This window comes from Mycotypha africana (genome assembly GCF_025528875.1).
Source record: "Mycotypha africana strain NRRL 2978 chromosome Unknown BDF20scaffold_8, whole genome shotgun sequence".
Taxonomy (NCBI): domain Eukaryota; kingdom Fungi; phylum Mucoromycota; class Mucoromycetes; order Mucorales; family Mycotyphaceae; genus Mycotypha; species Mycotypha africana.
The window spans coordinates 1,166,781-1,190,571 of NW_026515732.1; the positions used below are offsets into that span (position 1 = coordinate 1,166,781).

The following is a 23,791-nucleotide window of genomic DNA, read 5'->3' on the forward strand; positions in this document are numbered from 1 at the left end:
CAAAGGTTCATTACCGATGACGCTCAGCTACTGTAAAAGATGGAATTGCAAAAAAAAAAATATATTTTGCCCTGATGAATGATCGAGTTCAGATAGTGGTAACATTTGCTTCATCAACCTAAAGAAAGAAATTAGATTTATTTAAGCGGGGTTAAGTGTTTCTTAATATTTTGCTCCGACAGCAGCAAGTGATGAACGACACTATTCCAACAGGCAGTTCGTATAAAAGAAAAAGAAATGGACAGGTGTATCCCGCACTGTAAGAATGACTGTTTGAGAATCTGGTGTATTATTTATTATGGGTAAGCTTAATACAAAAAGGAATATGAATGATATTACAAAATTCCTTCTTTCTATAAATAATAGGGTGAGTTGGCAATATACATATAGCTTGTCATATTAGTCTTGTTGTTCGTTTGTTGTTGGCTCATATAGAATTTAGTTTTCCAAAGTGAGAGAAAGACCAAGCTTGTGAGCATTTTCATTGAGACGAGTAGTATCAATAGAAGCACCAAGGTTAACCTTGACACCAGGGCGAAGGCTTTGAGTGTAGCTGATGTAGAAAGATTTTTGTTAATATTGAGTGTAAACATCAGTTGAATCGAATAGTGTTTCTACTTACGCAAGACCGAGAACACCAGCGTTGGAGATCTTGGCCTTAACAAAGGCAGTGCTATCTAACTTGAGTTTAGCACCGACTTCAAGGGCAACAGCATTGGCACCCTTAGAGTCCCAAGTAGCTCTACCAGAAGCTTCAAGGTCGCTATTGACGTGATGATAGTAGGAAGCAGAGATGTTGGTCAAGTTGTTGGTAAGGTGGAAAGCAACACCGTGTTCAGCAGCAGCATAACCAACGGCAGCATTGTAGCGACCAATCTATCGAGGTTGTAAAAGCCATAGAAATAAATCACCCTTCTCTTGCTAATTTACCGCCCTCACTCTAAAATGAGCTCTATTTACCTTTCCGTCCAAGATGTTGTAAGCGACTTCAGTACCGACGAGGTAGCCACGTTGGCTAAAGACAGTGTTCACATTGAAATTGGTCTATATGAGTAAACAGTGAAATTAAATACTTTTAGAACTCTATCTTTCGTCGTTTCAATATTTATGCTCCATTCGTTCTCATGACGCTCTTCACTTTACCTTGAAAACATCAAGGGTGGCAACAGTGTGAACATTAGGCTTCTTGTAAATGGCGTTGATCTTAGCGGCTCTTTCGTTGACAGAAGGAAGAAGAGAAGTCAAGAGTTCGAGCTTGAGACCCTCTACAAGTTATACAAATAAATCAATTGAGTACACCTGCCTTGTACACTTTTTTTTTTTCTCTCCCGTGCTTCTGCCTCATATAATAACAATTCACTTACTGGCAAGATTGTTTTCGAGTTCGACCTTTCCGTTAAGGACATTGGAAGTTGTCCAAGCTTCAGTAAGAGTGATACCGTTCTTCTTATCGGCAAACTTGGTTTCAATATCACCAACAATGATACCAGTCTTGTTATCACGGTTACCATTGACTTTGAAGATCTATACATTTTTTGCCATTCGACGTGAGTAATTATATCATCGCCTAATGCTCGTTTATTCGTTTCTTTTTTTTTCCCTAAAAATACTTACAACGCCATTAGGGGCAGTGGTCTTGACTTCAAGCTTGACGTTTCCAACGGGGAAATCCTTAGTCAAGAGATCCTTGGCGGATTTGCCAATGTCATTGAAAGCAACTGCAGAAGAAATAAGGTGGTTTTTTTTTTTCAATAAACAGGCTTTCTTAAACATCTTTTTTTTAAAAAAGTTGATTCTGATGGACGGAGTTGTATAGACTTACCAGGAACGGACATCTATTAACAGTATTTTTGTTTGATAATTAAATTCATGTCAGTCATGCTTATCACGGCAGCATACTTGTTATTACAAGTGCGGTTCAAGCAAGGTATACCTTAGAAGAGTACTTTGTTTGAGAGTGATAAATAGAATGAAGAAGAAAAGAAAAGAAACAAATGAGCCGAACACACCTAAAAAAGTTACCATTAGCGGATGTTGAATCAAGCATGGGGCTGGTGTAAGTTGAAAAAAACTGGGGTTGAACGAAGCAAATGGTGCTGCAGCAAACATAAGCACCTTAACAGGCACACTTTTTGACCCCCACAAAACCTAAATTATGAATGTCATGCTCGCGTCATACATTTAATCATTGACCTTTGTCGGGAACGTAGTATCATTAATATCTTTATTCGGGCTGTCCTGAAATGTAACAGACACTGGATGAAAATATATATTTACAAGAGGTTGGGTACTTGTACGTATATTAACAAGAGGTTAACCGATACTGATAGCAATACGGACAGCTTTAAATTGATTTTCAGACCTAAAGAACAAAAAATTGGGAGTTCTGAGACAATATTTTTGGATATATTCTCGATAAAAAATGCCGACTTATAAAACTGTAGAATCTTCCAAGTACCAGGTCTTCCATGATCAGTCCAAACCTCTTGAGCAATGTGATGCATAGCTTTAAACCGCCATTACAACCATGATTCTAACTAATACTACAAGTTTTGCAAAAGAGTATCACGATAATTTGTTGAATCCGAGATCTACACGCGTTACATATATATACACAAATTGATGTAAATCAAATTTTGAGCTATAATTACAATTACTCGTGCAATTGAATACACACTGTTGACGTATTCACCCTAGCTACTGTTCATTGAGAAGACGTAAATGTTATCTGTTTCCGTATGGTCAACAGATTCTGCAATTGCAGAGCTTTCAGCTTAATAAGGTCTATATTGTAGCCTTTCGAGAGGGGTTCTCAAAAGAAGAACATGTGAAAGAAGGGCTGCTCAGACTGTTATGCTCTCAGTCGCAAAGGTGCTTTAGACTGGACAAACTGCATCAGTCCAATTTTATTTTAGAAGTATCCAGGAACAGATTGTCAAATTAGTCCAATTTCATCCAATGAAAGAGTTCGACTTTTTTCCGAGAGCAATTTAATACTTGTAATAGATCTGACCCATAATGCACACGATTAGCTACGGATGGTGTGACAAAGCTTCATCATCTGTACAAAAGATGTCGCTATCATGTGAACAGAAAGAATGCTGTTTCTTACATAGAATGAACTATCGAAAAGACAAAGCTCGAAAGCAGCATTCGTACCTTTTTTTTTTTAATCTTTTTTATTGTAAGCAACTAACACTAAATGGAAAACTTTCATGTATAAATCTCTATGTACAAAAAGAATGCAGATATATTTATTAATATTACATAAAAAGGAAAACAATAATAACAGGTTTACAAATATAGACAAATAAAAGGGTACTATTTTTTTGTTCTAAAAAAAACGCATATTTGTTTGGTATCATTATACCTAATGCTTCAAGCGCTTCTGCTTATCAATAGCGGCTCTCAGTGATTTTTGCTTCTCAAATAAGCTTCGCTTGGATTTGAAAAGGACGGACTGCTTATGGGCAATCATCATAAAGTTCTTATTTCTTGCCTTTTCACGATTGGTAGTACTGCCTCTCTCCTTCTTACCCTTACGAGAGCCGAACTTCTCACGTCCTTCACGACCTTCTTGAATGGAAGCCATTCTCTGTTCATAATCTTGTTTAGCCTTCTTTCGAGGACCCAAGATAGTGGCTTCATCTACGCCTTCGTCTAAATCAGTAGCACCGCGCTTTTTACCCGCTACATACTCCAATTCTTTACTCTCCTTGAGTTCATTCAGTCGTGCAAAATCAGCTGGTGTCAGAATACGAGTAGTAGCCAATTTGAGGGCGGCTTGGCGCTTCTGCTCTTCTTCTTCTTTACGTTTTTGAATGGCTTCTGCTAACTTTTGACGCTGTTCCTCTGTCAATTCTGTTTGCTCTTCGGCTTCCATCATTTTCTTCAATTGACGTTTACCAATACGACGTGTTTTGATTTCACCATTGGGCCCCACCTTGTACTGGTATCTCTTTTTCTTTTGTTCGTCCTCTTCTGCCTTATCAGTACCGTCCTTTTGTTCTTCGTCATCTGAATTGATATTGACGTAATCATCGTTATCAATAGGCACATCGACCCAACCACCTTCTTCATCACTTTCGTCGCTGGAATCGTCGACTTCCCATTCTCCCCAATCTTCATCCTCCTTTTCAGCTTGCTCTAACAATTCTAAACCTTGAAGACCATCCATATTATCTGAAGTTTCACCGAACTGAACAGTACGAATAGACCCATCTTTCAATTTTATGGACGCCGTCTTGCCACGATCCTTACGAGCCAACATTTCAGGATTAAGTTCACGGAAGAGGGCAATCAAAGAACGTGCTGCCATCAATACACCCTTATCACGATGTGTTTTATACTGAGCTAGATCTTGTAATAACGTGGCATCGATCGCCAAAGGTTGACGTGTACAGATTTCACGTACGCCATTGATACCGACTGCGATAACTTCATTGGCGACACGGTCAGTAACAAAATTATTCGCAATCGCTTTCACAACAGGCTCTAAGGCATCTGGTGGTACTAGAGAGTGAGAAGCTTGAGCAGCACACACCAACACAATAGTGACATCACGTTGTGAGGGTTGAAGGTATTTAATTAAAAGAGGGTAGAAACCCAAGATCGTGAGTTGATGAATACCAATAATACGAGAAACCAAATTCATCTTCATCAAACGCACTTCCCATCGATCTTCTTTGGTCGTCAATTTAGAATATAATTTCTCAGCAAAACCTTGAGGGTCGTTGATAAGATGTAGTGCAGAGAAATTGAAAGACTCGGCCTTATCTTTGCTCTTTGACTTTCGCTTCAACTTTTTCTTGGCTGCCTCAAGTTTACGGTCTTTAGCTTTTGTTTTCTTACTGTGTTGATTGGCCATTTGCATTTTTTTTAAATCAGGTACCTAAAGTATGCCCATGGAGTTCCAACCCTCGTTTCAGTAAAAAACTTTCTATCCAATTTTTAATTAAACACAACTTACATCTTCATCCTCCTCTTCTTCCTCCTGCTGTTCATTACTGTTTAAGAAAAATTTGACGGCTGTTACTGAAATCTTCGCGATGGGTGAGAAGCATGCTTCTGCAATGATATTCACTGTCTTTGCATCATTCCAAACATTTTTATGGTATAAATCGATACAAACATCCACACTCTTCTTGGCAGCAATTGCATTTTCTTCACTATTACCGTTTACTGCTGACTCTAACATGGTGAACATGAACGACTGTAATGTCTTGTTGAGTTTGTTATTTTTGGCTTTAGCATTGGAATTCTTGATATCGTTGACAATATGACTGTACAATAGTTCTCGCAGAATTTTATCTTTACATTTGAAAAGGGTAAAGAAGAGCGGTAAAAGAAGGGTATTATCCACAATCCCTTTGTTACGGAGCAAAATAAGGGCCTGAACAAAACTCTTCCTCACATCAACGTGGAGGACTAAGCAGTGCTCCTTTAGTAAGTCGACTAATTGTTGAGGAAAGTCTTTGGTGATTTCAGGATAACATTGCGTGACTTGGCTCATGAACGTCACCAATTCACATAATTCTTTCGACTCTTCATCAGGCTTTAAGCAGAAAATGGATAAGGTGGACTGGAAGTGTCGCCACTGCTGCAAAAACTCTGCTTCATAAGACTTGGGATCACGCTTGATCAAGTTTTGTAACTGAGGCAAGTGAGTGGGCAAAAAAGCGGCTCTGTTGCGTTTTCCCATTCTATTCAGATCTTAATTTTTTGGTTATAGATCTGATTTACTAGAAAGCTTAAACAAAAAAAAAAAAATAAAATAAAAAAAAAGTTACAGCATATTTTAATGTCAATAAGGAATCTCTCCACATCCATAGTTATAAGCCACCCAGACGGATCAAAATGTCTCTTGTGAAACATTAAAAACAAGGCAAACTGCTTGCCGCCTCACTGTAAAACTATAATAGGGGAATACTTTCCACAATCATTTACAATTTGTAAATACACATTATGTTTGTTGAAATTATGCGTTCATTATTCTTAAAAGTGCTACTGAAGCAACCATTCGATTGCATTTTATTAGTTTTCTTTTTTTTTTCGTATCAATGTGATATATCTATTTCAAAGTGCGTTCAAGATCGATAGCAAGAATGATACGGAAGGCCTTTTTCATTCACCATAATCACATGTGTCTTCAATTGACACTGAGATATAACTGCTGGAATGATAGTACGTATAATAAGACGAATCACTCAAAGCTGGCAATTGTTAACGCTATTGTAGCTGCAGTATTACGATCAACTATATATTTCCCCTGCATCAGTATGACAGTGGCTTTATCTTCTGCTCAAATATGAACATAATAATTGAGATGTGACCATTTGTCATGTATCATACCTGGCTAATATGTAATGTCATGCCTGCATGACCACAAAACTCTGTCTCTTTTACTCGTCTGATACCATTTTCATCATCGGGTCAATAAGCAAAGACGTGGAAATTTAAATGAAATCTGATGGATCAGTGGCACCTATTTGCAATAATAGGTGTATGTCTGATCGATAAAGGATGGTTTGACGGTCTCAGCTTTTCATTTACTCTTTCAAAATAGCCCTTTTAGAGTCTTCCTTTTTTTTTTCTTCCCTCCACTTTCTCAAATTTCACTGCCAGTTGACAAAGAAGTACATATGAGGTCAATGACCTACATGGAGCTGACAAGGGTTGGCCTTATAAAAGCTGATGATGCTAACGTTCTATCGTCTATCTACTACTTTTTTTTTTCGTTTATAATCATTTGGTTACTGATAATTTGATATAATGCGTTTGAAGCTTGTCCTGATTTCCAGCTTTGTTTATTTCTCATATTGCACTGCTGCATCTATCACAAACTCCACAGATACTATAGTGAAGAAAGAAGAGGAACATCACCGCCACCACCATCATCATCATCGTCACCATCATTATCGTCAATATGGACCGCGTTTTCGCTCGGTCTTTGCTTTCGGCGATTCTCTTACAGACAATAATGCATTCGAATACTTGTATAATTCTAGAGATGTTGAAATCGATATCACAAGGTTTGAAACCGTCGATTCTTTTTTAAAGATGAGCTAAGTACTGATAAATAGAATGGTAATTTTTCCTTTCTAGTCTACACCCTAATTCAACCAAAAAAGTGAGCCGCATTGATCAATCAAAATACTCATAGTAAAGGCATCTTGTATAACCGTAGTTCTCTTCATTGTCAATATAGCTGAAACGTTACTCTAATGGACCCTTATGGATAGAGTATCTTGCTGACCTGCTGGATCATGCAGATTTATACAATTTTGCCCGCACAGCTGCCACAGTAAACAACGTAAGTACCATTCTTTTTAAAAATAGCTATCATCGGTGATCTCCATTTTCTTCAGTTTGGTTTCTTCAATAATATATTTTTTAATTATTATTCGGTCATCTGACTCTCTTTATATGTCAGTCTCTCGTGGATAGGCACCAAATTCCTGATATTATCGATCAGGTCAACCGTTATATTACCTCAAAGGCTTTTTATAAACATCAGCGTGAGGCTTTGCATTTAATATGGGCAGGTGGTAATGATCTGAACGATATATTTAAGCTTTATTTGAATGACGGCAATAACAGAACTGAAACTATAGATGGAATCATTTCATCCTTGTTTAATGAAGTGGTAAGCTTTTAAAAGAGTACTTGTAACAACAGTATAAAAATAAAATTACAAAGAACATTTTACAAATAACACCTTACATTAATTCCTTTCATTTTACCCAGGAGATACTCCAGGCGACCGGTGCAAAGTATATTATTTTAATGAATGTCAACCCAATACAAGAGATACCAGATCATTACCATCAAAGCGCTGAACAGAAAAATCAGTTAAAGGCCTTGATTTATTATTTTAATGCAAAATTGAAAGCGGCCATCGAAACTTTTCAGGTACAGCAAGAAAATACCAACGATTCAGACAGCATTGACAGTTTTCAAGTGGCCTACTTTGACACTTATCAATGGTTCGAGTCATCCTTTCCAGCAGACATACTAGCAGTGAACGATGGTAAAACATGTCAAGAAGGGAACGATTGCGGAGAGTAAGTAGCAACACTGTGTTGTGCACATAAAATAATGGATGATAGCCAGCAGCTTAGCCTACTTTCTGGTTTTTTTTTTTTCTCTTTTGGCAGTTTGATATGGTGGGACATTTTACATTTCACTACCAAAGTGTACTCGTCCCTGGCTCAAGCGCTTTTCAACTTCATTTTATGCAAAGAATGGCTTGTAGATGCTTAGGACCTTTTGTTTTCTCAAAAATCATACATTGTATCATATGACAGTAATCGACTGCGATAAAGAAAGGGGAGTAAAGTCAATATTGATGATGTTACAAATTATATATCTTTATTAAAATAGGCCAATCTTCAATTTGCTGTTTTCTTTTTTGAAGAGAGGCGTAATGTTTGTTCCTAAAAAGTTAAATAGATCTGTCCTGACTTCTTGGAGATCAAAGATATTGAATCTCTTCGCATTTCTTTCTGTATCAATCACTACTAATTCCAGTGCGTCTAATTTCAAATAACCCTGCTCGACAAGGGTCAGGAGTCGATTAGGTGTACCTACGCCAATATGGATAGCTTCACGACCAAGGAAATCAATTTGTTCTTCGATTTTGAAATGTTTGGCAAACAATTTAGCCACTTTGGCTGTGGAAGAGAAATCTTTCAATGCACTAAAGAAAATGGTATGAGGTATATAAATTAGACTACGGATGTGGATCTCTTATTTATTTCCAGTTCGATGCGCATTCTTCTTACCGAACAAGATCTACTGCTCGTACTGCAGAATGTGTAATGACGAGAGCCACAGGACTCGCTTTCACAGTTGGTTTCTTGCCTAATTTTTTATGTCCTGCTACACCGAATTTGATATAATTGGATAGTGCATCTAACACATGTTCTTGTTTGAAGTTTTCGTTATTCACCAAGTGATCGACGGGTATAGATTGTTCGTCTAACTCGACGGAGGAAAGGTTGGGTAAAGCGATCTTTTGACGGTCAGCCAAATACTCTGCTTGAACAGTGGTATTTTCTGTCCAAATATTAATGATATCGAAAGGATTCAACTGCTTCTTTTTCTTGTTGTTTTTCTTCTTCTTCTTCTTCTTTTCGTTACCCTGGGTGTTTTGTGTTTCTTCTATCGTCTCTTCACGTTTACGTTTTAGGCCGTTCACTGACATATCTGCTGGCTGATCAATGTCATCGTTGGTGTCTGACAAAGCTGCCTCGTCATTGGAATCTATAACAGCATCTTCCATATAGAAGTCGTCTTCAAGCGCATCAGCAGATACAGGCTGCTGCTGTTTTTTCTCGTCTTTGGATACTTCAGACATTGTTTCTAGAAAAATATGTGTGCTCTAAATGCTTGCTCAAATTCATACCTTCATTTCCTTTTCCCAAATGTTATAAGGACAGCATTTCCTCGGCCATTACATAATACAGTGGCTTATCTCGATTTTCTTTTGCGGATCACATTTAAAGAAAAATTTGGGCAGCACAATCTAAGAAGCCAACTTTTTTATTCCTTGACAGATCTGCCCTTTTTTTTTTGAACAAAAATGTCGATCGATGCTGAAAAAGGTGAAGCTCAACCTAAAGTTGACATTGAAGCTTTAGCTCAGAAAAAACCCGAAGAAACTACTTTTGCTGAATTGGTAAAGCTGGGTTGTTAATGATTATAGTTACATTCGTTTAATGTTGGCTGGCTGTAGCGAAAGTGTATTAAACAAGCATATCTATTTGTTTGTTTGTATAAATGATATAGGGTGTCTCTCCTCAACTATGTGAGGCATGTGAAAAGATGAATTTCAAACATCCTACAGATATTCAAAAAGAATCCATCCCATGGGCCATCGAAGGCCGTGATATTATCGGTTTAGCTCAAACTGGCTCTGGTAAAACTGCTGCCTTCGCAATTCCTATCATTCAACGACTTTGGGATAATCCTCAAGCCTTCTTTGCTTGCGTTTTAGCTCCTACTAGGTAAGAATTGTCAAACTCACTTTCATAAAGAATTTATTCAATTTTTTATTTTTTGTGAGAAGAAGTGCTTGTTTGGCGTAAGGGAAAAAAAAGCCTATCGTATTAAAACGTCTGTTCATCCTCTTTTTCTAGAGAATTGGCTTACCAAATCTCGGAAACTTTCGAGTCATTAGGCTCACTTATTGGTGTCCGTTGTGCGGTTATTGTTGGTGGTATGGACATGATGTCTCAATCTATTGCTCTTTCTAAGCGACCGCACATCATCGTGTGTACACCCGGTCGTCTGCAAGATCATCTCGAGAATACCAAAGGGTTCAGCTTGAAAAATCTCAAATATTTAGTATTAGATGAAGCTGATCGTTTGTTGGATATGGATTTCGGACCTAAAATTGATCAGATTCTCAAAGTCATTCCTCGCGAACGTAACACTTTCTTGTTCTCAGCTACGATGACGACCAAAGTGGCAAAATTACAAAGAGCCAGTTTACGTAAACCCGTTAAAGTGGAAGTCGCCACTAAGTACTCCACCGTTAAAACGTTGTTACAGTACTACCTTTTCTTCCCTTTAAAGCACAAAGATTGCTACATGGTCTACTTGATGAACGAGTTTGCAGGCAACTCCACGATCATTTTCACTAGAACATGCCATGATACACAAAAGATTGCCATTATGTTGAGGAATTTAGGTTTCGCAGCTGTTCCTTTGCACGGACAAATGCCTCAGGCCAAGCGTTTAGGAGCACTCAACAAATTCAAAGCGGGCAGCAGAAACATTTTAGTGGCCACTGATGTGGCAAGCAGAGGTATTGATATTCCAACGGTTGATGTCGTGATCAATTACGATGTGCCTCAATCGTCCAAGGATTATATCCATCGTGTGGGTCGTACAGCCAGAGCAGGTCGTTCTGGTAAATCTGTTACCTTTGTTACGCAGTATGATGTCGAGTTGATTCAGCGTATTGAGAAGGATCTAGAACGTAAATTGGACCTTTTCCCCTTAGAGAAGGATGAGGTGATGATGTTGCAAGAAAGAGTAGATGAAGCCCAGCGTATTGCTACTTTGGAAATGAAGGAACAAGAGCACAGCAAGAAGTCCAAACGCGGACGTAAAAACGATGATGATGATGACGATGACGTGGATAAAGAAGAGCAGGGATTAACGTTAACAAAAAAAAAATTCAAGGGTGGAAATAAGAAGAGACGTTAGAGAAATCGTGTATAGAAGCCTATAGCAAACTTGCACACCCCTTTTTTTTTGTATATAGTTTAAATTTTTCATTTGATCGAATAAACGGAAAGCATAGATTTTTCAGATACCTAAAGAAAAATGAAAAATGGAGAAACCGGTGGGGGAGCGTATCAATGTATTTTTCAACCTTGAAATGTAAATTACATATTTTGTAACACAAAATCTGTAAAATAAACCTAATCTGATGTGTTTTATCAGATCAAAAGGGGGCGGGCCATTTAGAAAAGGAAATGGTTCCTGAATTAGGCCTTTTGAAGAGTGTTTCCTCTATTTGTGTTGTAGGATTGTTGATAATGATCTCATTTCTTACTACTATCCGCTCCGATAGATGACGAATTGAACAATTGAATACATCTAATACAATAAAATGATTGTCAATCAATTTGACCGAAAAAGGGAACCCAAATTAGCCGGGATAGTTTATTGTTCAATTGACCCTGTTTTCATCCAGACATAGGGAGAAGAAAGATCCGAAAAAAAGATTTTATTCATTGATAATGTTTCAGTAAAAAAAGTTAAGAGCAAAAAAGAGAAGATGACAAATAATACGCAAATGAACGGCCAAATAACTGAAAAAGAATGAAAGAAAAATAGTTAAAACGAAACGAAAGAATACATGAAAGACAATAGAATTCTAAAAAAAAAAAAAAAAAAAAAATAGTAGTTTTTTTTAATAGTTGGTGATAGCTGTCTTAAAGACATAGTCCCAGAACTTTGAAGTGATGCCATAACCGGCTTCAAAGTCTTTATAATGATGAGCCAAATGATATCTTTTCATTTCCGCAAAATGAATTTTAAATGGCTTGGCATGATGTACGTAATAATGGGTCATATCGTAACATACATAGCCAAACATGCCACCAGCAACCACGCCAAACGCCATCAACTTGGGGAATAGAAGGTGTGCTGCTGTAATCCATGGATAAGCTAAAATGACAAACAGTGTAGGTGGTACAACGAGTCTCAATCTACCGTAATACAAAGCATCGATAGAATGCACATAAAGTTAATCATTGCCACTCTTGACTAATTAGTTACAATTCCTTTTCTGATTCTATGCCGTTACCTGTCCATGGGTAAATAATGATGGAAACCATGAAGCACAAAGTGCAAAAGGTACATCATTTGGTGTTGAGGCATACGATCGTCGTAGTGGAACAAGAAACGATGAAGAGCATATTCCAAGAAAGTCCATATAAAAATGCCGAGGAAGAAGTAGAGTGTTGTTGCTAATGGATTGCCGTACTGAAGAGACTTGTAGAAATTATAACCAACGTAGGGTAGCCATATTAAAGGCACTACCCACCACACTGTTTTTGACAACGGTTCTAAAAGCGGATGTCCAAAGAAATCTGCAGGTCGGTTTAAATAACGAGGCTTATGCACTTGTTCCAAATAATGTTCTCGGGTAAACTTCAATTTGAAGAATTGAGGCACGAGTGGTTTGTTGAGATCCAAGAATTGGTGCACCTTCTTGTCGTGTGCTACGTCCGTTTCATTAGGTTTGAAATCCTCTTTAGTAAAGGTGTTGAATTCTTCTTCAGACTGTAAGAGGTTCACACGTCGACGATGAAGACTGGCACGTATACCTTCCATATGACGAGCAGCTCCCTGATTTATTTCGACCCCCTCGACTGTACCAATCACGTAAGGTTCTAACATATCGTATGCCGATTCTGAATGTTCATGATAGTTCTTGTCATACATGACTGCTGTAATATCTTTTCCCGCAAACTCTACGATAATGTCATCACCACCGGGATGATCTTGAGCAAATTCCGTAACATCATACACTCTGTCATTGAAAATGACCCACAAAGAGTCCAGTGTATTATGCTTTTCCACCTCTTCTAAAGTAAAGACTTTTGACATTGTTTTCCTAGATGTGGAAAGAAAAGAGTTGAAAAAAAAAAAGAAAAAAAGGAAAGCAGGAACAATGGATAAGCAAACAATAAAAAAAAAGCTATTGTTTCGCTTATCCGAAGCAGAAATTTTGAACAGGCGATTTGAAACATGGATTCTCCGAGATTGTTTAAAGAAGAATAAGCTGATTTCAGACACAGCAGTACCGTTTAAGAAAGCTCTACGGTTTTTTTGTTCATGAAATCACCTGATATGTCCATTTTGCTTCTCTATCATCTAAAACAGTACTGCTATTCACTTTGAGTTGCATTGACTCACGTCGAGTAAGCAAAGGCCAACGAAAATATAAAAAGATGAAATGCATACATCGGTATATGAGTAACTAAAAATGATCAAAAGGACGTGAGACATTGATTATGGTCATCATTTGCATTATGAGTTGAAATTCAACTATTGCTACTGTTATGTATGTGAACTCTTCAGCACTCAAAGACGCTCCAAAAAAGGCGGGTAATTTGTGTAAAACTGTAACGTCTGTGCTCCTTTCCTATTTGGAAACACCTGTCATTATGTTAAGGATCCGTAGATACCTCTTTTTACTCGAGCCGTTTTCGGGAGATGAAAAGAAAAGTATGCTTTTGCCGCCGTAAGAAATTGATAAAGCAGACAAAAAAGAGAGGAAGTCTCATGTCCCTATAGTGAGATTACGTCGCTCATAGTGAACACTTCGATTGTCAATTAGAGCTGTTGCATCTCTTACTTGAAATGTATCAAATGTCTTCTCCTTTCATCAGCCGCTTTTAATTGCTCGGTGTAAAAGAGTATCGGGTTGGACCATGGCTAAATAGCTTTATTATTCATTCACAAACACCGATGAGCCTTAAAAAGCTGTAAGATGGGAGGGTTTAGAAGTCCCATGGATTTATTCATATTTATGGATAGGATACTCCGCAGCTTGGAACAAGTAGGCTAATTCTCATTGTAGAAACCGTACTTTTTTGAAAAGGCGATTACATTTGTTAGAAAGATGAAAATAGTCAAAGACAATCCACGATCGGGTATGCCGCACTGGTTCGTAAAGCCTCGACAGTCATTCTTCTTTCCGTAGAAGCAGACAGAAAAGGATACATAATAGGAATTTGTTCCTATTTTTAAATCTATTGTCCTGCCTTTGTATGTATGTATATATATGTGTGTGGGTGTGTGGGGATATGTCCACGTTCATGATATGTTACAATTTCTTTGTGTTCCCATTTTAAATTTGCAAATGTACTGGTGTTCGAAATTTTACATCTTGTGTATAAAGTAGAGAAACCGCCATTTCGTTTCGCTTTCTCTTTTTGTCGACGTCTTTCTCCATTACTATTACCACCTACGAGTATGGTCAAACTTTTTGTTTTGCTTTCAACTTTAGCCATTGCTGTTAGAGCACAAGTGCAATCGCCCACCTCTCTTTTCAATGTTACATCGCCCAGTCCCAACGCAATTTATGTGGCGAGCAGAATTCTTCCTTGTATCTACGATATTTCATCTGAAGCAACAGCCGATAGTAAGTATCTACTATTAGCGCCCAGTACGAGCGGTAACTAGTAGGATTCTAATGAGGTTTCCTTTTCTTTTACCAGAACTTCAATTGTCGATTTATTTAATGGGTACAAATACATCACAGCAAATCACTGCTTCAGCTGATATCTCTCAAGGATTCAGTTTTAAAAAGGACATTAGTGATGGTGTCGTCGCCTATGAGCATCAAATCAATGTAAAGTAGTTTTAGCGTACTGTGGCCAGAAGGATAAGGGGTGGGATATGCGTTGAACGAGTAGTTGGAAAAGAAAGAAGGCATTGTTTTTGGAGATGGAATAGTGATAATTTATTAGAGATCAAAAATCGTGTACTAATCTCGAAAATCATCCTTCTTGCTTAACTTTATGATTGAAAAAGTATAATATACCCACCACGACAGCTGCAGGATCTTATCAGGTGAGTTATATACACTGGTTAAAAAAGTTTTTTTTTTTTTTTTCGGATGCTTTAAAACGCGGCTTAAGATGACTGCCAAGAATGATACAAAAGGTTTTACTCTGTGCTAAAAACACAACCATATATATTGCTTTACACTTGATGATAGGTTGTTTATGTTGACAATGTTTCTCAAACCAACGTATCTATTCCTATAACTATTCGAGCTGCACCTACTCCTTCGCCTTCGGCATCCGTAGGCTCAGGAACATCTGCAGCCGGCTCTTCAGCACAAGCTTCTCCTACCAGTTCTGGAAGCATTTTCAAAGACATAAATGCAGCACCTAGTTCGCTTGTGGTTTTTAGTCCTGCTACACTTAGCCTTGCTCTTCTTGCTTCCATTATCCTCATTTCTGTAAACTTTTGAGTGGGGTGAACTGCTTGTTTGGCTCATAAAAAAAACCAAAAAAACTTTCCGCATAGTAAAAATTTATATATTCATATACCAATACTTATTGCGAGTCTAATTCAATGCTTTACATACACTTTTCTTGTTTAATAAAGTAAGCAACTATTTATAGTAGACGCATTTCACAGTTCTCTGTATGTTGATGGTGAGAATTTTGGCAATTTGAGTATTAAAAAAGTAACCGTACAAAAATTAAGTAGTTGACCTTTGGCTTCTAACTTCTGTACAAAACGGTATTGATTTTATTTTTGTAGTTTATATGTATATAATATATATGAATATATACATACACATATACGATTATGGACAATAAGAAAAGAATATTAAAAATGATGACAATTTTGGAGGTTCGAAAGAGATATTATGTAAGCTATTCACAGATGGGGGTTTTTTTTGATTTTCTTTGCTTTGGTTGTTTGTTTCCATGATTCAATTAAAAAAAATACAAGGAGGTTAAAGGGATATTTTTGGTGTGTGTGTGGTTAATATAATAAATAAAATAAGAAAAAGAAAAAAGGAACTACTTTTGCCAGGCTATGACATTTTTAGTTGACATCCATTACTTTCCTAACTATTCTTGTAGTTGCTGTCGCTCTAGTGTTAGAGGAACTTGTAAATCGTGCAAAAGATGTTGTGTAGAAAGAAACCATTTTGTAAAAGGTAACAGAAATGGCTCGTGCGACAGGGCCTCTAAAACCATAGATACAGCGAAGAGCAATCCACTGTTGCTGACGTTTAGGTACTTTGGTGCGTAATGGAAAACCTGGTTCATCTTTTAAAGTGGGACCGATAGCCATGTAAATCTCAAAAGCAGCGCGAATGCTATCTTGTACTTCTTCAGGCAATCCATCAATACCCTTTTGTGCTTTGTCAGCAATTTGATCTGCTAATTGAATGATACGCAATGAGAACGATTTGAGAGTTTGTTCGCCCACTTGATAAGGAGTACGAGCCACTTTAAGTAAATGATAGATTGTTTGAGGAGGATAAGGCATGTATTGAAGAGGAACGTAACAGCGGCCCACCAAGCTATCAGCGATAATATCACGAGCAATATTAATTAATTGAAGGCACTAAAAAGAAAAATGAGAAAAAAAAAAAAAAAAGTTAGATCTATTTTTGTGTGAGAGCAGACTATTTTTATTATTTAATTACCTGGCCAGTAGCTCTTGCACGTAATAGAGTCTCCTCTATTCTTGATGGGTTATTTTTTGAAGGTCCCCAATTACCACGACCTGTCTTATACATGATAACGCAAGTACAAAGCTCACCAAAAGTACCAGAAATCAAAGCAGCATAGTTCAGCAAGTCCTTTTGTTTCTTGACCGGCTCGCCACGAAGGTCATGTTCCCAAGCGTCGGTTAATTCAGACATGGCACGCGGGCAGAGATAATGAGAAATACGAGCAAAATTTCTAAATATAGCAAGCACATCGTCGTTGGGAAGGAGATTAGCGTAGTATGCCCAATCAATATGGGAAGGTAACGTGGGATCTGTAACAACGGCTAATTTTGATTTTACTGCAGTAGCGCTGGCGGTGGTGGTGGTGGTGGTGGTTGCTGTTGTGGTTGCCGGAGGGAAAAAAACGTCCCGTAGAAATCTGCGAATGGTAATCAAGTTCTTTTCGCATTGTCTGGGAGTAGGTGCGTCATCCACAAGATCGTCTGCAGTACGGAAAAAGGCATATAACAAACACAAATCTTGGCGTAAATTGGTAGGGAATAAGGCCGCCATCGTTTTCCATGAGCGAGATGCAGGGCCCAAAGCGCGAATGGCAGTTTCAAAATCTTCAATAGGGGCGGGATGCAGGAAGCCAGCAGTAGCAATCGAGTCGGGGGAGGATATGCAGATCAAGAAGAGACGCATCAAAGCATACCAATACGAAAAAGTAGTAGCACATTGAATGTGAGCCTGTTCTGATTTGTCGGTTTCTACGAGATGAGGATACATATTCAAGATGGCATCCAAAAAGTCAATCAGGTTGCTTGTCAAAACAAAGCCAAGTGTGATGAGAAACCATTCAAAGAGAGAGAGTTTGTGCAAGGTGCTATTTGTTTGCGCTATGCAGCCGACAATTATTTCAAATGCTGTTGGAATGATAGTAGACACAGCGATAGCTCGCCATCTCTGCACGAAATAAGGACCTGAAAAAAACCACAAAAGACCAATAAATGCTAAGCTAAATGGTACGATACGACTCGAAAGGCTTTGACTAGGTATGATGAAAATCGATAAAGTTAGTCAATGTAGGGTAAAAGGAGGATGCTATTGATGAATAAATACCTCGATATCGCTGAAAAGATGAGTGCAATAGATACACCATGCTTTAAGACGTTGGAAGTATAGATAGTTGATGTTGGCTTGATAAATGTGATGGGAAAATGCCACCTTGTCGACAAACCACAGATAGATACTGTAATTAATGAGATTAGGACGCTTACTGCTGCATCTATTATTAAGCATTGGTTGATTCTGAATGTTGACTCTGTTGCATTTGTATCAGAATTATGATTGTATATAGGGTTGTTATTGTTATTATAATGGCTGCTGGTTTGCAGATTATATACTGCTGCTACAGGATATAACGATGCTGTGTAGTTTGTATATTGCTTTGATGAGAATGTAGGTGTATGAAAATCAAGAGATGTATATCTGTGCTCGACGAAGAATGGTAGTAGAAATGACAGACAGCCGAATATAATATATTTAGCTGTGTCGAGCTTTGTTATGAAAGGTCGATAAATTGAAAAGACTACCAAAAAGGCGGCCATTGTAAGATAGAAATGGGACATAATAGCTATGATGGATATATGTATGTATGCAAAAAGTATTTTCAATGGATAGTAAGAGGATGCGCAGAATTTACAGTAGGAGAGAAACGAAATATATTAATTTTTTATCTTGTCACTTTTGTACTTTCCTTCAAACAGTCGTTATTTATATAAAAAAAGAGAACCGAACTTTGCTCTGGAAAAAAGTTGGAAGGTCTCCCCTCTAGTTAGCACTTTGATTTTTCCCCTGGGATTACACAAGAGAAACCTAAAAAAAATAAAATAAAAAAGAGAGATTAAACACAAAAGAACAAATTTATGTATGTTGGGTCTTCATTTGCTCCCTTAAGATAGAAGTAGTTTTTTCTTTATTAGTCATTGAGCGTTTGAATTCACACTGGTAAATTATATCTTCTTAAAGAGCATTCAACGTATAAAAAAAGCACGAAAATGTGGTTAGAATCATTACAATTCGATATCAACCAAACAAAATTAAAAAAGAAATACTCGACAGATTTCCACAAAGAGCACAACGATTAAAAAAAAAAGAACTAGCTTCTTTAGTAAATAACGTCTCTTAAATGAAACAGTTATACAGTCTTTTTCTTTAGGGTAGCAGTATGTAGCAAAAGTAGTAAGTAAAGTTCGTCAATTGTACAACGTACTGTGCATATATCCCAAGCTTCTTTGACCCGCCTCCTGCGTCATATCTCGTATCCCGAACACCTTAAATTCGAAAGATGATGGCACCTCTCCTACATGAAAAAAAATATTTTTTTGTCAAGGACTTCTTTATCAGTGTGATAAACCATAACACATTTTATTGTTTACAACTTTATGATGGATCGAGAAAAAAAAAAGTTAGAAACCTGTTCAAGTAATGCATTATATTATGCATTTTTGTTTGACAGAAAGAAAAGCAATAGAACCCAAGTAATTCCTATTCTACACTTTTATTATTCTCACGTAGTTTTCTCTGCTAACTGTGCAAAAAGCAATATCACGCTAGAAATTTAAATTTTCGTAGGCATTTGAGTGCAAAGATATACCTTGGCTGGTTTTTTCTCTCTTTGCAATAAAGCGGGATTGACAGACATCCCTCGTTAGCCACCCCTTCAAGTCAAATTCGATTATTTGTTGCTATTTTTTTCAGTATATCTATACTTATCAGGTTATATTTGTTCTCCTATTTCGTCAGATACAGTCTCCGTTCTTTGATTTATCATGGTGCTAAAAGATGAGTTTTGCCACCAACAAACAAATTTTAGGTTTGACTGTCAAGAGAATGTTTATAAACTCGGTAGCTCAAAAGAGATATCGAAAGAAAACAATCTTAAAAAAAAACCAAATACGTAACGCAGGAGGACAATCGAAACGATAACAAAAGAAATTTTATCGTTGGCAGCGTTTAAAAGACTATTTCTTGGTTTGATCGAACAAGATTAAGCACAAGAATGATTATCCTTTTGTTGGTTTTTTTTTTCTGAATAAGCGCGCAAAAGCATAGTTTAGAAATGACAACATGGATGAAATAAATATAGGAGAGATACATACAGGTTGTTATATGCAGTTACTCCATAGTGGCAAATAGTGGCAATCAATCTGGTTCTTCTTGTCTACATTTGAGCTATTTTACTGAATGTTTCATAAGTTTTTTGCGTGCGTCATTCCTCAACAGTTTTTCCCCGTTTACTCTTTGCTCGTAAAAGGGACATGCTTTGTGAGAAGACTTTTCAACATCTGCAATGGTATAAATGTTCTACGCTAAGCACCGACTTATCTGCATGGTCTCGATGCTATGATCTTTTTTTTTTTTTCGCTTTAACCCAGGGGTGGTTCAGGGATAGTGAAATTGTTATTTTTGTTGTAAAAACAAGAAGACTTTGTACATATTAAGGGCGCGTAGAAAAAAAAAAGACCCTAAAATTGACTGAGGAGATGATCATTATCACTATCAATGCTGCTGTTACTGCTGCTTCATGTATTGTATCACAGTATGTTTGAGGCCTTTTCATCGCCGTTCTTCTTTCGATTCTGTACCTAAAATCAACGGAGCGTATGCAGTTAAAATATAAATAGATTATGCCTTATGATGCGTCCACCTTACTTTATACATCAAATAACAGCCATTCTGTAGAGCAGATCAACTGATTCGACATTGTTTAGCTCAAAGTATCTACACGTTACACTCCTACTTTCCTACATAGAGCGCCTATCAAACATAGTTGGCATGGGCTTAGAGAAAAGAGTATGAGAGGTCTGCAGCTTTGGTCGAGAAAAGAGAACTTTAAAAATAGATTTGATGCAGGCGAAGGATGGAGACAACAAACAGCCCTTTTTGCTTGCTGTCTAATTAAGAAACAAACAAAAAACCGGTTTTGAACAGACTTAAAACTTTATGCTAACGCTCGTCTGATTCCGTTTGTATGCATACTTTACTGAATGTTTTTAGTCAAATATCGAAATGTCTGGGCAATGATACCAATTTTGGCTATTTGCTACACAAGTCAATAGCAGAAAATGCGATCATTACACGATAATCCATTTTTGTAATAATAATGAAAACTGGTGATATGGAACTGATCGGCTTGGATTTTTTATTTTAGTTTCTTTGAGTGGAAAAATGGGATTCTGCTGTCCAGAGTATACTTTTTTTTTTTTTTTAGGCGTCAAGTGATGGAGACGTGTACACCGTAATACAAGTGTCTTTTAAAAGTTTTGAAAGCTTCTTTGACTGAAAGCGTTTTATGATTGGCCTCCCCCTGACTCGCTACCAACTACTCTCAACTCTCTCTTTTTTCTTGTTTCTAATTCTCTTATTCCATATCACTCTTTGTCACTCGCTTGTCATTCGGTTCAGCTCACTTATTTGTATCATATCGCACTTGTTGCATTTCAATGGTACATCTGAGGCATTGAATGCAAGAATGGGATGGTTCAAGACGCTGATGGTTAACTAAACCTAAGAGGCAAGACAAGGCAGATAATTGGTGCAACACGCTTTGAACAATGTATAACTCAATGTATCTTTATTAATAAGAGAACAAGAGAGCAGAATGTTAAAGGTAGTGGTCGGAAAGAGCAGATAAAACACTAGATGTATTAGTTATGGATGCGTATCTTATCTATATGTTTGGAGCTGAAACGTTTCTGATAGCGGCAATGCCGCTCATTAAATCGGTTCCTTTTTACGGATTTTGTAACTATTCGCGTCAATTTTCAGACGGCGCTATTCTGTGAGGTTTACGAACGAGCGTTCCTGCTCCTATTCTTATATCACTTGTCAATCAAACCAATATGCTCTGCTTCAATTGGTAGGAATCACAGCTGAAGCAACAAACGTATCAAGCACGTGTCATGATGAATATTGTCCAATTGGATGAAATGCCTTTGCGTTTCGTGGATGGACTTGGTTTTGACCAGAACGGCGACGAACATCTTAATCTGAAAGAGCAGGCGGGCGTGCGTCCAACAACCACAGCACGCTTGCGATGATAATGCCAAGTAATTACAAAAAGAACATAATGAGAAGGTACAATTAAAGCCTATGGATACTATTCGATAACCCTTTTGTTAATAAAGAACAGTTGATGAACATTATGACTTGAGTTAAAGAATGAATGAAAGGAAATAATTGAAGTAGTTTAATTTCAATGCTTCAGACAGTTCTTTTTCTTTTTTTTTTTTCGCAAACGTGGCATCGACAATGTAACGATATAAGCGTTTTTGTTGTCATTGAAATGACAATAAATACGAGCTGATACAAATAAAGTGAGTTAACAGATCACAGTAGAATAGGCACAATACATTCTATCTTTAATTTCTGAGATATGTTGTTGAACAGAAAAGACGCTGAAAGGAGAGGTAAAGCTACACTACTCAAGCAACATGCATTAAAGCTGACCCTTATACCGTAGTGTTGGAACATAAAGGAAAGCATAACCAAGGTGTCAGAGGGCTTGGATATCTCATCCGAGAATTTCAAATATATTCTGAATTCTTGGAATGTTTCAAAGGGAATACCTTGCGAATGATGGTTTTGTACGATGTTATGCAGCTCCAACCACAAGTATTCACAGACATGGAGACCAACAACTATGTGGAAGTGGGCGTAATCAACTTTGAGACCACTTACCTGCAAAGGAGAAGAAATAGACGCGTCGATCGTTTGTTATGCATTATTGTTAATGATATATTGCCGAAGTGCATCCAAAATAACAACAGAATGTATCTCAACATCGGTCATATGAGTCACGGAAGAAAGAAGAAGATGTTCCTATGAAATAAATGCAGAAGCCATCATTTCAACATTGGGGACTGAAGCAACGAATCGTAATCAAGAATAAAAGTACTGGTATCATGTATGTTCGTTTTGAGAAATCTGCTCATATTCGAGCGTAAATTCTGTTGAAGAATTCAAAAAATTATATTTAGTCATTCTATACTAATGGTCCTTCTATTCAAAGATGGCTTTTAAAATACAATCTACGGGCTTATCAGTAATTGATAATGAGGCTTCGCAACCTCGATATGGTCAAGTTGGGGAATTCACGAATCTACTAGCCTCCATCCGAACATTTCATGAAGAATCTCGGGTTCTTGGTGAAGAACAATTGACTACCCTTGATACAAATATAAAAAATATCCTAAAATATGACAAACGAACGACAATACGCATCCCAATGCCAACCTGCGAACACAACGAAGGTATACGGAAGCGTTACAAGTAACCGAAACCTCGTCAGACCATTTTTTAAAAGAACGCTTATTCGTCTGGGATATAAGTAAATCGAAATCTTCTTTCGAACTAATGTAACGTTGTACTCTTCAACTACGTATCTTGATTTCTCTGGTTTGATAGGTTGAAATCAAGAGTTACTGGATTAACCACAGACATCCTGTGACTAGTGGTAGCATTATTATTTGTGCTTTTTTTTCTGCGTCACTATCTTGCAAGCGATTTCGACTGCTTTGAACCAACAGATCAACGCTCTCTCACACACACAAGGAACCTAAAAGTTCGTTTTAGACAAGTAGTATAACACGTATATTGTTTGGTTACGTGACATTGATCAGTCATATGTTGTGTTTTGATTACAATTTCAAGTACAAAAAAGAAAAAAGAATTCGTAACATACATAGGGATTCATATTAAGCCTCAAATTAAAACTAAGTCTGCATTTTATCACTTATTTGATCATTGCACAGATCCACAGATCAAATGACGAATACTTTAATGACCTCTTTTTAGAACTTGAACTTAAACTTGCAACTTCCGATAATCGATGACAGAAATGATGGACAGATGCATAAGACAATTCTGGCAATTTATGAGTAGAATTTCTTTATTGTGACGGAATATCCTTGCCTGAAGCATGGTTTTAATAAGAGGCATTGCGTTTGCTGTTCAATTTTTTCACGTAGAAACGTCTTAAACTTATTGTGCAAAAGCCGATTAGAACAACAAACATGT

The 23,791-nt window shown here is 37.3% G+C and overlaps 9 protein-coding genes across 9 annotated transcripts; 4 read left to right on the plus strand and 5 right to left on the minus strand.

The window, feature by feature from the left end:
• Window positions 1-267: 267 nt before the first annotated feature.
• On the minus strand, window positions 268-2,013 carry BDF20DRAFT_883285 (eukaryotic porin/Tom40). Its single transcript, XM_053081790.1, has 8 exons — window positions 1,934-2,013; window positions 1,823-1,835; window positions 1,615-1,718; window positions 1,365-1,524; window positions 1,144-1,265; window positions 961-1,044; window positions 623-876; window positions 268-553 (listed from the first exon to the last, which is right to left on the minus strand). Exons 2-8 carry the CDS (start codon window positions 1,833-1,835, stop codon window positions 439-441), a joined length of 852 nt encoding a protein of 283 aa, XP_052934282.1. The 5' UTR covers window positions 1,934-2,013; the 3' UTR covers window positions 268-438.
• Window positions 2,014-3,204: 1,191 nt separating this feature from the next.
• Window positions 3,205-5,752, minus strand: BDF20DRAFT_883294 (SDA1-domain-containing protein). The gene is made up of 2 exons (XM_053081791.1): window positions 4,970-5,752; window positions 3,205-4,891 (listed from the first exon to the last, which is right to left on the minus strand). The coding sequence occupies exons 1-2, from the start codon at window positions 5,699-5,701 to the stop codon at window positions 3,371-3,373; spliced, it is 2,253 nt and encodes a 750-aa protein (XP_052934283.1). The 5' UTR covers window positions 5,702-5,752; the 3' UTR covers window positions 3,205-3,370.
• A 1,019-nt stretch (window positions 5,753-6,771) lies between these two features.
• On the plus strand, window positions 6,772-8,262 carry BDF20DRAFT_915038 (uncharacterized protein; the record flags this gene model as incomplete). Its single annotated transcript, XM_053084267.1, has 6 exons — window positions 6,772-7,031; window positions 7,105-7,129; window positions 7,208-7,312; window positions 7,433-7,645; window positions 7,747-8,063; window positions 8,157-8,262. 6 exons carry the CDS (start codon window positions 6,772-6,774, stop codon window positions 8,260-8,262), a joined length of 1,026 nt encoding a protein of 341 aa, XP_052934284.1.
• A 76-nt stretch (window positions 8,263-8,338) lies between these two features.
• On the minus strand, window positions 8,339-9,591 carry BDF20DRAFT_662233 (U3-containing 90S pre-ribosomal complex subunit-domain containing protein). Its single transcript, XM_053075975.1, has 2 exons — window positions 8,784-9,591; window positions 8,339-8,698 (listed from the first exon to the last, which is right to left on the minus strand). The coding sequence occupies exons 1-2, from the start codon at window positions 9,356-9,358 to the stop codon at window positions 8,374-8,376; spliced, it is 900 nt and encodes a 299-aa protein (XP_052934285.1). The 5' UTR covers window positions 9,359-9,591; the 3' UTR covers window positions 8,339-8,373.
• Window positions 9,472-11,521, plus strand: BDF20DRAFT_662238 (P-loop containing nucleoside triphosphate hydrolase protein). The gene is made up of 3 exons (XM_053075976.1): window positions 9,472-9,679; window positions 9,790-10,007; window positions 10,140-11,521. Exons 1-3 carry the CDS (start codon window positions 9,584-9,586, stop codon window positions 11,212-11,214), a joined length of 1,389 nt encoding a protein of 462 aa, XP_052934286.1. The 5' UTR covers window positions 9,472-9,583; the 3' UTR covers window positions 11,215-11,521.
• Window positions 11,522-11,892: 371 nt separating this feature from the next.
• On the minus strand, window positions 11,893-13,159 carry BDF20DRAFT_995405 (uncharacterized protein). The gene is made up of 2 exons (XM_053085407.1): window positions 12,323-13,159; window positions 11,893-12,224 (listed from the first exon to the last, which is right to left on the minus strand). Exons 1-2 carry the CDS (start codon window positions 13,126-13,128, stop codon window positions 11,927-11,929), a joined length of 1,104 nt encoding a protein of 367 aa, XP_052934287.1. The 5' UTR covers window positions 13,129-13,159; the 3' UTR covers window positions 11,893-11,926.
• A 1,280-nt stretch (window positions 13,160-14,439) lies between these two features.
• Window positions 14,440-15,666, plus strand: BDF20DRAFT_883310 (uncharacterized protein). The gene is made up of 4 exons (XM_053081792.1): window positions 14,440-14,668; window positions 14,745-14,878; window positions 15,061-15,099; window positions 15,248-15,666. Exons 1-4 carry the CDS (start codon window positions 14,500-14,502, stop codon window positions 15,503-15,505), a joined length of 600 nt encoding a protein of 199 aa, XP_052934288.1. The 5' UTR covers window positions 14,440-14,499; the 3' UTR covers window positions 15,506-15,666.
• Window positions 15,667-16,092: 426 nt separating this feature from the next.
• BDF20DRAFT_837554 (Squalene/phytoene synthase-domain-containing protein) lies at window positions 16,093-18,318 on the minus strand (the record flags this gene model as incomplete). The annotated part of the gene is made up of 3 exons (XM_053079063.1): window positions 16,093-16,620; window positions 16,703-17,759; window positions 17,831-18,318. The coding sequence occupies 3 exons, from the start codon at window positions 18,316-18,318 to the stop codon at window positions 16,093-16,095; spliced, it is 2,073 nt and encodes a 690-aa protein (XP_052934289.1).
• Window positions 18,319-21,065: 2,747 nt separating this feature from the next.
• Window positions 21,066-21,813, plus strand: BDF20DRAFT_837555 (uncharacterized protein; the record flags this gene model as incomplete). Its single annotated transcript, XM_053079064.1, has 2 exons — window positions 21,066-21,269; window positions 21,637-21,813. The coding sequence occupies 2 exons, from the start codon at window positions 21,066-21,068 to the stop codon at window positions 21,811-21,813; spliced, it is 381 nt and encodes a 126-aa protein (XP_052934290.1).
• Between the last annotated feature and the right edge of the window lie 1,978 nt (window positions 21,814-23,791).